Source organism: Rhea pennata, chromosome 4 (genome assembly GCF_028389875.1).
Source record: "Rhea pennata isolate bPtePen1 chromosome 4, bPtePen1.pri, whole genome shotgun sequence".
In the NCBI taxonomy this organism is placed as follows: Eukaryota; Metazoa; Chordata; class Aves; order Rheiformes; family Rheidae; genus Rhea; species Rhea pennata.
Genome location: NC_084666.1, coordinates 461959 through 474922, shown reverse-complemented (window position 1 = coordinate 474922; position 12964 = coordinate 461959). Strand labels below are relative to the sequence as shown.

The window sequence follows — 12964 nt, the reverse complement described above, 5'->3', positions numbered from 1 at the left end:
ACAAAATTAGGTGAAAGTAGCATTAACTCAACTAGACCATGCACACCAGGAGACCGTGCCAGTGCAACTGCAACTGGGCCAGTGCAACGAGGCAACCTGATCTCCAGTGTCTCAGAAGCACTCAGCACTCACATGCATTATAAATGTTTTTCACGTCTACACAACCTGTCAGTTTAAGGTTCCCGAAGTACTTCATAAACACTTCAGTCTGGAGAACAGAACTAACCGCAGTGATTACTGGAAGAGAGAAATTATGAAGTAGTATGAAAAAAGAATTGAAATTACCAGAAAGTCATGTGTTGCTTAATCAGAAACACGCGGTCTGCATGTCCTAGGTCAGGTCACACTATCTTTCTCTGCCTATTGTAGTAAGAATAAAGACATTTATTTTGTAAGGAGCATCATAATACTTAACGGACATTGTGACCTATACATGAAAAGAACTAGAGAGGTGTGCGGCATTCTGCTGCAGTCCTTGGCAAGGAAGATGGTTTCAGAGTATGGGAGGTCTCATCCACATTGCTGACAATTTCAAGAGTTGTGGGCCAAAGAAATCCCCAAGCTAAAAATACTACCACTTTCAACTTCCTTCTTCAAGGATTTTGCATTCCTCCAGGCTCCCTGTTCTGCTCAGACTCGTAAGACTTGACTCTTTTTCTCTCCCCCGTAATAAATATTAAATCAAAATTTTCCCCATATAGAAAAATCAATCAAGTGCTTTTATCCGGAGATGGAAATACCACCTCTGGCTTAGGAAGTCCCCAGTCACACGTTGCCAGGAGCTGGGAGGTTATATTGGAGGAAATATCACTGTCTTTTACCTTGCTCCAATATTCTTCTTCCCAACAGCCAACACAGGCCACTGGTAGGCCAGGCTCCTGGCCGACAGGGACCTTCGGTCTGGCCCAGAATAGACACTCCTGTGTTCTGCACCGTGTTCTTTTCCAGCATGAACAATATTCATTCATTTTTTTTTCTTTTTAACCAAGGTCCACTGGATTTCACCAACAAGGAAGCAGTCTACAAGGCTCCACCTCTGCAAAACCAGGCCAGCCCTGATCGCTTCCGTCAGAACTGGGAAACGCAGCAACGCACTTTAAGATCTCCGGGAGCCTGGAAGACAGGTAAGTTCCTGCTCGCAGAGACCTGAGCACAGTTTAGTCTCAGTCCTAACTGTAACTGGAGGTTGCCATTTGTCCCTGCTGCTCCAGGACAGACAAACAAGCCAGAGAGGTCTGTCCAGCTAGCTGCTGCATAAACCCAGCATCCCTCCTGCTCACCCAGAACTGCAAGGCACAGAGCCCTCCCACCTGGGCAGGCAAACAGCTGGTATGACTTCTGAAGCACTTAGTCCCAACAGTCGTGCAGGTGCTCCTGCAACTCCCACGCATTATCCACCTTGGGGCTCAACAACCCCGAACACACACGGCACCAAAAGACTGCAAAATAACTCGGAGAACTGTGCACCAAGTGACGAAAACCACCACCAAGGAACCCCAGGAGAAGTACTGATTGAGGCTGCTTTCATAGATTTAGCTTAATACAAAAGGAAAAAAAATATCATGATTAAAGGACAGGACAGATTCATAAAATCCGGCTTCTAAATGCCAAAGCTTTTTTCCATGCAACCTCTAGGCCTTAGAAAGTGGGGCAAAGCCAGAGAAACACCTCGTTGCCATAAGAAACTATCAACACAACCCTTAACTAAACAGAGGGCAAAGTCATCTAGCACAAATATTTGAAGGATGCTAATCTCAACATAGTGAGGGTGATATTTAGATTAGTAGGAGAGGGTAGAACGATAAGCAAAGAAATCGAATTTTAAAAATGTGTAAATAAAAAGAAAACTTTCTCACTGGGAAATGGATCTAGCCACAGAATTTCAGAAGGGAAAATTCAAAAGGGTAATCAATTCTGCAGCAGCTATTGGGAATGGGTGACACAAGATACTCTTCTCCTTCTCAAAAAATGGAAACTTATGATTGTCCTCCTTGCAGAGCTCTAGAAATAACACGATGTATCCCAAAACAAAAACCTGTAAATATTAGAACAACTTTCCTCTCAGCAAGATTATCTGTAGCCGCTATAGCTAGAGGAGTATTTTTCATTTAAAAAGAAAATTAGAAATGATATTGCTAAATTCTTCTTCTTCCCCAGTCCTAAAGTTTTCCAAATTAAGCCTCAGGTGGGGGGGGGATATCCCCTTTCCTTTTTTTTTCCAGAAATCTCCCCGCAAAGCCAGTTCTAGTGATCAATTAAGCAGCTCATCTGACAACCAACTGGCAAACGATCTGGGCACTATGACCTACCTGAGCTCCTACTGCCAGCATCAACATAAGGACCAGAGTTAAACCGACTAATTTCCCCTTGGAGTCACCCACAAACATAGCAGTGGTAGAAAAGGGCACTGCAAATCCTGGACAGGAACATACTAGTAGGTCTTTCTTGCAGTCTTTATATTGCAGAGAAAGACTCAAGAGCAAAGACAAACATAATAAGCAAACGCAACCACCGGAGCAGGGCCTGGGCACCAGCAAGGGACCACTGCAGTGAGCAGCAACCCCTGCACGCTCTGCTGCTGCTGCAGCACAGCCAGCTCTCAGACATTTATGAAGATCTGGCAATAACACACACCCTAAAAGTGAGAGCCGCCTGCATATTTGTTCACAAATCCAACTCAGCAGGTTTCTGCAGGCCTGTATTAGCATGGGAGACCAGACTAGATCAGCTTGGGACAAAAGTCGCGCAGCAAAGCCATCCTTCCAAGTTTGGTGCAATCTTCTTTCACCTACAAGAACCTCCACACATCATCTTCTATGGACAGGTAACCAGGGCCACACTCTGCAGGGGCACAGACCATCTTGCAGGCCATCTTTAGTCACAGCTTTTTCAGGACTCATAATAATTGTCTGGTAGCTGCCCAAACTCTACACATAATACTCTCCACTAGAGATAAACCATGATTAAAAGCCCAAAGAATATTTAGTTTATAACCTTCAGACTTTTTGCTGAAATCTGGGATAAGAGACAGTCCATATGCAGAGCAGTTTGAACACTCTAACAAAAGGGCTATTCAGTTTAAGCGAACTGAGCGGGAAATTTAGGAACCTTCAGAAGCATCTGCATAATTTATTTAGGAAGAGCAAAATTCTATCTTGTTGTGTTATATATATTGTTCCTGGGGTCCCTTGAAATAGCTTCAGCAAAACGACTTTCCAATTTATACGCAGCTTAGTCTCCCAGCAAACTTCTGCTCAGAAAATAAATTCTGAAAATTGTACTTTAGGTTCTGTCCTTATTGTGCCAATATAAATCCAGATCAAGTTTGCCAAATTTAAGACTTTTTTAATTAAAGTATAAGCTTTGCTAACTCCCTTGGTGACCTGAAAGACAGCCTGGGTTCTTTTCTATTCTTGCCCCAGAAGTGGAAAGACTGAAAGTAGAACTCGATCTGCACAATTCCATCCATACCAGTTTCTACCTCTCTGAAGTTTGTTCTCAGTTATGTAATTCAACACTATGTGCAGGTATACAAAAGGCAAATTTAGCCCCGTAATTGATGCAAGAGCCATAGCATATCTAAACTCCAGTTCCTTTTCCAGTGTTGCTAACAAAATACTCTCTTATTTCTGTCTCCCAAGGGCCATATATGTGCCCAATCACACAGAGAAAATCTGCTGAGCCATTAAAAACCTTTATTAGAGTTCTCATTTGCTATGACACCTATAACGGATGATAACAGATACTGTGCTGCTACACTGAGACTGAAGCCCACCTCACCGACCGGTACTGCCCCATAAATTCTTTCTGCTTTCCATGTGCCTATACCCCAGCTTGTCCCATATTTAGACTCTGATCTTCGGGAGCATGGAGTGTCTTTTGCTTTGTTTCCACACACCCTGCAGCACAGCCGATCCACAGCTCCGGCTGCTGCAGACCCACAGAACCGCACTCGCTCGACCAGCCACGCAACCCTTCTTTTGTTAGGGCTGCCGCCACCCCGAATAAAGCACCTGAGCCCGTGCTATGCGCTAGCACCACCAAATACAAAAGAGCATCATTCTAGCCACGACTGACTGAGGATAAAGCACAAGGAGAAACAAGCCTTGCAAGGACAGGTAGTTTTGTTTGTAAGAATGTAGAAAACATAAGCCTCAGCCTACCAAACCAAAATTACCGCTTGATTCGCATAGCAGCTGTGACACAAGGGCAGGCATTAAAGGTTCATTAAGCTAAGGTCTCACTGCCATCAGATTACCAGAAGTAAAGTGTTTGTGACCATTCATACATTTAAAGATAGTTGACAGAAAGGGATGTCCAACAAAATATTACTAAAGAAAAAGCCAGTTCTGCCTGTAACCAGAATTTGGGAGGACAGGACACAGCCATCACCTAAATCCAGTAGTCTGCTTGCTGCTGGATAATCCAGCCCAATTTTCTAATGAGAATTGATCCACATGGCACTAGGACCCCGCAGATGGCAAATGCTGTGAGCCTGCGCTGTGTAAAACTGCAGCATTTCACAACTTCAGCAATAGCTAGAGCAGCACTGCAACAAAGCCAGACAGCAACCGCTCAAGGACAAGGAAGCAAGCTTTGTTCGTTTTGCATTTCTTACACCACAAATTTAATGATTTTTTTTTTTTAGCTAAAATGGAAACTATCAAGATTACAATCAATATATCAGAAGTCCTTCATTGAAAAGGTAACCATAGCAACGGACTGAAAAGCAAAGGATGCTGCATCCAAGCTACATCTGTCTGGTGGCAGGAAGAGGTTAGTCAATTTTAGCTCATCTCTATCAAAATAATTCACTCATTATTTCACAGCTGAACACCTTTCCACAGTCACTGAGTTCCCACCTTTAGCTTCTATATATCGTTTAGCCTTCAATGTTTTTAAATATATTAAGAAGCTAATTTAAAAATGTCTGCTTTATTGCTAAAGGATTTAGAGCATCCAGAACTGTTTGTTCCTTGTTTCATCTTATGCAACTTTTACCAAATCGTTGGAAAACCAGTTATTGCATTTTAGTATTTACACAACTGTCTTTGCTCTCTTTTCTGAGTGATTATCATTCTTAACGAACTTCTTTCTTTCACTGTATTATGGAATTCCTGATCAACAAGACTCCTTATCTTTTAAAGAGCACATAACTAAAGTTATAACTCATTTATAAAAGGGCATCCATAGCAAGGCATACAGAGTCTTTCACCAGTATTTGGCAGTATTATCTATGGGTTCAAATTAAAAAAAAAAAAATCAAAAACCACAGAAAAACATTCCTCAGTATGCCAAGACCACCTAGCTGGAGAGTTTTATACCTAGGTACAACATAGTCCCTGACTATTTACTGTCAATTTTCTTCCTTACTGTTTTGCTACCTTTAAGTATATTAAAAAAAAAAAATCTTTTGCAAACCCTTTAGGGATAGGTGCAAAAGCCCCATTCAGCTTCCACAAGTTCCACTTGGGATTTGGGTCTTTATGTTGCAATAGTGCAATGCAATCACCAAAAGGAAATTTCCAATGCTCTAACTCCAGAAACCTCCCTCCTTCGGAAAAAGGAGGAAAAAAAAAAAAAAAAAAAAAAAAAAAGGAAGAATAAAGAAATAACGAAAGAGAAAAATGCTGCCCAGTCTTTCCAAATCATTTCATCAAGGGAACTTAGAAGTGCCTTGCATTTAATCTAATTTAGCAAGAAATCCTCCTGAGCTCCTGTGAAGTAGGTCATAATTACTGTCTTAGTTTTATGTCTGAAAATTAAGGAAGAGAGAAAGAAAAGAATAAATTTGTCTAGGGTTACACGGCAAGACCTTGACAGCATCTCAAAAACACACACACACAACACCCACAACCTATTTTAAGCCCAACCCTTTCTGGTGAAATCAACAGCTAATGTTAGAGAACTCCACTAGCGCACGCTCAGCAAATCTAGTACACTGAGCCTGAATGAACTAGGAAAAACAATGAGTTTTTTGTTAACAAAATGGGGGGGGGGGGGGAGAATTCTGCTGAGTTTCTTGAATTAGTCCGTGCAGTATTAAAGAAAGCAACTAGTCTAAAAATATAAATGTTTAAATTGATGCACGCTGGAGGAGCTTATCATAACTGTGAAACAACCCACATTTCCCTGAAAGTTTCTTGTCAGCAAACCCACCTAGAAAGATTTAGTTTATAATGAAGAGGTTTAGAACGCACAAAGGCGCTTGCCTAGCACGACTGCTGCCCGCAGCTAACAGGACGAGTGCTGGACAGTCCAGCTTTGTGTTACAAAGCAGCAGTGCGTCAGCACGTTGTTTTTCATTCTGACCCAAGACTTACGGCCTCGACACAGAAACACGGCTCATTTCATAGCAAAAACACTGCACAGGCTCTCAGCTCACGAGCACATCTGGCCAATGTTTTGCGGAAACCTATCTGAGGGAGGCCGACACGCTGGATGGCAGAGGGCACGCGAGTGGAGGAGAGGACGTACACCAGCGCCTCTAAGAAGGAAGAGCGAGAAGAGCAGAGGCAGCCTCCTCCCGACGGCCGCGCTGCCCGGAGCGCTGCGGGGCGGGGAAGGCGAGGGTCGGGGGTGCGGCAGAGGGCAGGCCTCCTCCCTGCGGAAGCGGCCCCAGGCTCTCGTCCCTCGTGCTGCCCCCAGCCGCTCACGAAGCCCACGCCTCAGGACTCCCACGCGAAGCGCTCGACAGCCCCAAAGGGGAGCAGCAAGGAGCACCCATCACCAGCAACCTCTGCCACAGGTCTCCGGGCGCGGGCACCGGGACAGACGCACTTCAGAAGCGCTCCCGGTAACTCCCAACTCCTCCTAAAAACACCGCATCACAGATTTCACACGCTCAAGGTGACTCTCCGTCAAGGACGTCTCTCCTGTTACACATTTACTTCCCTGCATTACTAGCGCACAGGACCAGCTGTCCCACTGCCTCCACCTCTTGTCTCCAGCAGACTCATCACACGAGATACGGGGGTCCGACCAACTTACGCCACAGACGGTGAAGATCAGGCTGCAGAGCCGCAAGGTTTGTGCCACCACGGCAGCAGTGGGACATCTGGGACAAGGATGAAGGAAGCCGCGTAACACGGTTCAGATTTGGGGGTTGTATCCTTCGCATTTACTAGAGAAAATTATTTCCTTCAAGCACAAAGACGAACATATTGACCAGAAAAATGAGCGGATGCCGACGGGGGAGGGCCCGCGTACACCAGCTAACGAATAAACACAGCAACACTTAGTATCACTGTTGTATCAAATTACAAAACCAGGCAGACACACAACTTCTAACACATATCCTATGACCTCACAGCCTCCAAACTGAAGTATGCAGCACAAACGGCCTTAATTTCATCAGTCAATTGTTCAAACATACCTCTGGCTAATGAGTGCTTCAATTTGTATTTTTACGTACCCAACAGACAAAATTCTTAGGCAGAAGAGCTATACTGTACCTTTACTAGCTGGTAGAAAAGGAAATATTCAGCTAGGAAAACATATATATTTTTCTTGGCTATCAAATAGTCATAATGTACACATGCAAATTACTCAAGTTATTAATTACCCAGTGGCTGAGTTGCTCTTGCCCCTCCTCCATATCCCTTTTTTTTCAATCAAGAAGCTGACCCCTTCAGCCTCTACTTATATAATTTATGTTTCTACTCAGATGTTATTTCTTAAAATCTCTTCTAATAACACTCTCACTCAAGCTTTAATTTAGACCCAAAACTCTGATGGCAAAGATGCAGGGGAGGGATTTGCCTTACGGGTTATCTATATAAATTTTCCATTCCCCCACCGTGAAAGGCTAAATAGTTGTGGAAGCAGTAACAGTACACCGAAACAACACCATGGAGGTTTGGAAACCACACTCCATTTTTACGAGCAAGTTTTACTCATATTTCACAAATAAGCTACAGCTTGATATAAAGTTAATGCTAAAGGTTATTAGTGTAAAATTAGTTATATCTTCACTGTAGTAAAAAGGGAGCTTTTACAGGTTACGCATAGCGATTGTTTTCACTTTTCTCCTAAGGTGCAGATCCCTTCATCATCCCACGAGAGTCTGCCGTGAAACTATTCACCGCAGCCAGCATAACGAAGCCAGCTTCGTTGTTAGACGCACTGAAGGCTTCCAGCACCATGCTGAGGAAAAAGGTGAATTACACTGCCAACAAAAAACAAAACCTGTAGCTACCAAGAGCACCTGATTAAAGCGAAAGACGACACTTTTTTTCAAAAGAAGTTTAATGTGAGGTTCTCTGAACGCAGCTCTGCATCTGTAACGCTCTCTGGAGCCTCTCGGCTGGCCTCTCGGACCAGCTCTCACCTGGCTTTTTGCTTGCTGCTGGAAATACCTGCATAAAACAGAATCTTTGTTTCTGCAGACACCTCACTTGCTTAGTCACTGGTCTTGCAGCAGCTGCTGCAGTTATCTGCGGGGTTTCCACCTCTGGAAAGGCCACGCTGCCCTCGGGAGCCGGCTGCAGACCCTCGTGCCCTAACAAAGCACGGCTCAGCCTCCAGCGGGGCTCCCAGCGCGAGCAGCGGACCGCGGGCACGGCCCCCGGCGCGCTCCAGAGCGCGGCGAACAGGTTCTGCTTGAGGGCAGGCACTGCCGGCAGCGGGGCGCAGCACCCCCCCCCGAGGGGGCTGGGGCTGCCCCACACGGGGGGACGCCCCCAGGGGCGCCCAGCTGCTGCAGGGGGGGAAGCGCCCCCCCCCCAGCACTGACACCCCCCCCCCGAGGCTTCCTACCGCAGCACTGACCCCATGCTGGCACCACCTTCCCCAAAACAGCCCCCTAAACCCAGCCCACGGGGGGAATGCCCCCAGCACTGACCCCCCACGCACACCCCACGGGGGGGGGGGAGCGACCCCCCAGCGCTGACCCCACGCGCACCCCACGGGGGGGGGGAGCGACCCCCCAGCGCCGACCCCACGCGCACCCCACGGGGGGGGGGTGCAGCGACCCCCCCAGCGCCGACCCCACGCGCACCCCACGGGGGGGGGGAGCGACCCCCCAGCGCCGACCCCACGCGCACCCCACGGGGGGGGGGTGCAGCGACCCCCCATCGCCGACCCCACGCGCACCCCACGGGGGGGGGGAGCGACCCCCCAGAGCCGACCCCACGCGCACCCCACGGGGGGCGCGGATTTCCCCTCCAGCAGCGAGCCCAGCCACTGAGGATCGTCAGCGCCACCGCACGGAGGGGACCCCAGCAGCCCCCGCCCCGCCCCGCGGAGGCCGCGCCCGGTACCTGCCGCCGCCGCTCCCCAGCGCCACTCACCGGCTCCCGCTCCCGGAAGCCGCCGGAAGCCGCCGGCCGCGCCCGAGCCGCCAGGCCCCGCCGGGCTGCCCGCGGCGCCGCCGGGCCGCCCGGCCCCTGGGCAGCCGCGACGCGGCGTCAGGCAGCGCGCGGGGCAGCCCGCGGGCGGAAGGGGCCTTCCCGGCGGCGCGCAGGCCCCGTACGGCGGGGGCGGGGGGACAGAAGAGGCCGGGCGCGGCCGGGCGCGGCCTGCCCCGCGCGGAGGAGGGCCGGGCCGGGCCGGGCCGGGCCGAGCCGAGGAGGCGCCGCCGTCGTCGGTAAGCGCGGCCGGGGCCTTGCGGGCGCGGCTCCTGCGGCCCCGAAGTGGCGCTTTGCGGCCTGGCGCCCCTAGAACCGGCCTCGGGGTGGCTGCCGGGCCGCGCCGCGCCGCGCTGTGCCGGGCAGGGCAGGGCCGTGCCGGGCCGCCCCTCACCCGCCCGCCCCCGCAGCAGCCCCATGCCCCGGAGGAAGGCGGTGCCGGCGCTCGGCAGCCTCTGCCTGCGGAGCCTCGCCCGGGACATGCAGAGCGTGTGGGCGAGGGACTACAGCGAGAACTACCTGGGCGCGTACCGCTTCCGGCACGTCGTGGGGCCCTTCAGCGACCTGGGTGAGCCGCCGCGCCGGGGCGCCGGGGGGGCAGGGGGGAGGGGGAGGAGGAGAACGGGGGGGGGGAGGGGGAGGAGGAGAACGGGGGGGGGAGGGGGGAGGGGGAGGAGGAGAACGGGGGGGGGGAGAGGGGAGGGGGAGGAGGAGAACGGGGGGGGGAGGGGGAGGAGGAGAACGGGGGGGGGAGGGGGAGGAGGAGAACGGAGGGGGGAGGGGGAGGAGGAGAACGGAGGGGGGAGGGGGAGGAGGAGAACGGAGGGGGGAGGGGGAGGAGGAGAACGGGGGGGGAGGGGGAGGAGGAGAACGGAGGGGGGAGGGGGAGGAGGAGAACGGAGGGGGGAGGGGGAGGAGGAGAACGGGGGGGGGAGGGGGGAGGGGGAGGAGGAGAACGGAGGGGGGAGGGGGAGGAGGAGAACGGGGGGGGGAGGGGGGAGGGGGAGGAGGAGAACGGAGGGGGGAGGGGGAGGAGGAGAACGGGGGGGGGAGGGGGAGGAGGAGAACGGGGGGGGGGGAGAGGGGAGGGGGAGGAGGAGAACGGGGGGGGAGGGGGAGGAGGAGAACGGAGGGGGGAGGGGGAGGAGGAGAACGGGGGGGGGAGGGGGGGAGGAGGAGAACGGGGGGGGGGAGGAGGGAGGAGGAGGAGGAGGACGACGAGGGGGGGGAGGGAGGGCCAGGGGAGGGAGGAGGAGGATGGGGGGGGGAGGAAGGCCACCCTGCGGCACGGCTGCCCCCCGTGACAGCCGCTTCCTGCCCCGTCCCGCAGCCCCCGGCCTGGTGCAGGACCTGATCCGGCTCCTGGGCGAGAGCCGGCGCCTGACGCGGGCCGCGCTCCACCTGCTCCTGGTGCCTCAGCTCCAGGAGCTGAGCCTGCGCTCCTGCTCCGGCCTCGCCAGCAACGCCATCGGGCAGCTCGTCGCCGAGCGCTGCAAGGTGAGCGCGGCTGCGGGACCCCTCCACACGCGCGCGCCTTCCGCGGGGGCTGCGTCTCCTCCTGGCTCGCGGGGCTGGGAGCAGGTGCTCCTGCGTTCCCCCCTGCTGTCAGGGTCTGGGGGGTTAGCGTGGGGCGAAGGGGGTCTCTCGGGGCTCTCCCTGCTCTTTCCTTAGCTGCTGCCTGGCTCTGCGAGTCCCGGATCACCCTGAGCCCGTGCCGCGGGGCAAACGCTGCCTGGCTCGGGCTGGGCGCAGGACCACGCAGTGCTGGGGGAGCAGGGTGGCTCCCAGCCCGCGTGAACCTGGCTGGGGACGGCTGCCCAGGCTTCTCCCAGCCCGCTGTGCTGCGGGGCTGGGAGGACGCCCAGGCGCTGCGTGCGGCTGAGGGAAGAGAGGGGCCAACGGGGTGCCCGCTGCTCCGGGCCCTGGCCCCGCTCAGGCGGCTCTCTGGGGTTGTGGGCAGAGCCTGAGCTCTCTGGACCTGCACGGCTGCAGCCGGCTCTCGGCGGACGTGCTGGTGGACCTGCTGGAGGGACTGCCGCTGCTGTGCAAGCCGGGGCTGGCCAAGACGCAGGCCAACGTGCAGGTGCTCTCGGCCGTGGGCTCCTGCTGCAGGCGCCTGCAGGAGCTGGATGTGTCCCACTGCAAGAAGGTGTCTCCGCGTGCCCTGCTGCACCTGGCCTACGACCCGCTCGCAGGCGCCCTGTGCTGCCCGGCGCTCCGCGTCCTCCTGGCCCACGGCCTCGAGGCCCCGGCGGGCGGTGACGTGGCCGCGGCCCTGGCCTTCCTGCTGCTGGCCCTGCCTCACCTGGAGTTCCTGGCCCACGGCGCTGTCCCGGACGCCCTGTGCCTCATCCATACGCAGCAGCTCGATGGCGTGGGGAATGCCGCCCCGGGCTTCCCCTCGCTGCGGGAGCTGGCGCAGCGGCGGGGGGCGGCAGCGGACAGGCCCTGGCTCACGCTGCCCTTGCGGCGCGTAGAGGAGGTGACCGAGCCCTTCCTCGCCACGCTCTGCGCCGTGTGCCCGGACGCCGAGGACGTCGGCGTGTGGCTGGGTGACGGCCCCGCCGCCGGCTGGGACGGGCTGTGCTGGAGCCGCCTGGCCCACCTCACCCTCACCTGCACGGGGCGGCGGGGCTGGCCGCTGGTGCGGGTGCTGCCGCTGGCGCGGAGCCTGGGGCCGCGGCTGAACACCCTCGCCCTCCACGGCTTCTGCTGCGAGGACGAGCTCTCCCTCGGCGCCCTGCTCAGCAGCTGCCCCCACCTGCGGGCCTTCAGCACCGACCTGCACCCGCCGCCCAGGCCGCCAGCTGCCGGCCCCGACGGAGACCCTCCTGTCGAGCTGCTCCACTGGGACACCGACCTGCTCCCCAACACCTTCCCCCAGCTCCGGCGCTTCTCCCTGGCCCTGGCCGGTGCCTCCAGCCCCTTCCCGGCCCAGCACAGCCTGGTGCTGCGGGCCACGCTGGCCTCGCTGCTGTGCCGCTCCCCGCAGCTGCAGAGCCTGAGCCTCCTCTGCGTCCCTTTCTCCCTGGACACTGTGTTCGAGGCGGTGCTGATGGCTCCCGGGCCGCCCCTGCTCGAGCTGCAGGAGCTCTCCCTGGCCGAGAGCCAGGTGTCCAGCCGGATTGTGTGGCTGCTGCTGGCTGCAGACAGCTGCCTGCGCTCCCTGGACCTATCCCACTGCCGGGACATCCACCGGCGGGACTACGACCGCTTCCTGCAGGCTGTGCAGAAGCAGCAGCTGGATCTGGACATCACCTGGGAATAGCTGTGCGTCCCAGTACTGCCTCAGAGCTCGGGCTGGTCTCACAGAGCGATTTAATAAAGCATTTTGCACCATGGGCGGCTTCGCGTGCCTGAGGAAGGTGCGGCCGGACGAGCCTCTGCGCTGGCCAGGGCCGCCGGCAGTCTGCCTTCCCTGCTGGGCGCAGCGGTGCGGGGTCGGCGCGAGGGGTGGCCAGGCTGGAGGGAGCCGCATGTTATGCTGGAAACGGTCTGACAGCCCGAGGAGGAGGAATTCTGCAGCCCGCGTCTGGCGGGGAGGTTGAGGCGGCCGTCTGGGACGTGCTGCGGCTGGAGGTGATCCTGGAGGCGGCTCGTCTGGCACGTGGGTCCGC

General features: G+C 54.8%; 2 protein-coding genes across 11 annotated transcripts in view; one reads left to right on the top strand and one right to left on the bottom strand.

The window, feature by feature from the left end:
- DCTN1 (dynactin subunit 1) overlaps positions 1-9320 on the bottom strand; it is a 91505-nt gene extending 82185 nt beyond the window's left edge. For 9 of the 10 annotated variants that reach the window (XM_062574845.1, XM_062574841.1, XM_062574843.1 and 6 more), the window contains exon 1: positions 9261-9320. The gene's annotated coding sequence lies outside the window, so the exon portion shown is untranslated. The remainder of the gene's footprint in view (positions 1-9260) is intronic. The other variant, XM_062574842.1, reaches the window with a different exon arrangement.
- Positions 9321-9510: 190 nt separating this feature from the next.
- On the top strand, positions 9511-12686 carry LOC134139806 (uncharacterized). Its single transcript, XM_062574563.1, has 4 exons — positions 9511-9586; positions 9758-9915; positions 10678-10844; positions 11308-12686. The coding sequence occupies exons 2-4, from the start codon at positions 9765-9767 to the stop codon at positions 12613-12615; spliced, it is 1626 nt and encodes a 541-aa protein (XP_062430547.1). The 5' UTR covers positions 9511-9586; positions 9758-9764; the 3' UTR covers positions 12616-12686.
- The last annotated feature ends 278 nt before the right edge of the window (positions 12687-12964 follow it).

Bases quoted from the DNA above. Each gene is read 5' to 3' on its own strand.
- LOC134139806 (XM_062574563.1), top strand. From the start codon at position 9,765: ATGCCCCGGAGGAAGGCGGTGCCGGCGCTCGGCAGCCTCTGCCTGCGG. The intron at 9,916-10,677 runs GTGAGCCGCCGC...CCCGTCCCGCAG, and splicing joins GGGGCCCTTCAGCGACCTGG to CCCCCGGCCTGGTGCAGGAC. The intron at 10,845-11,307 runs GTGAGCGCGGCT...GGTTGTGGGCAG, and splicing joins TCGTCGCCGAGCGCTGCAAG to AGCCTGAGCTCTCTGGACCT.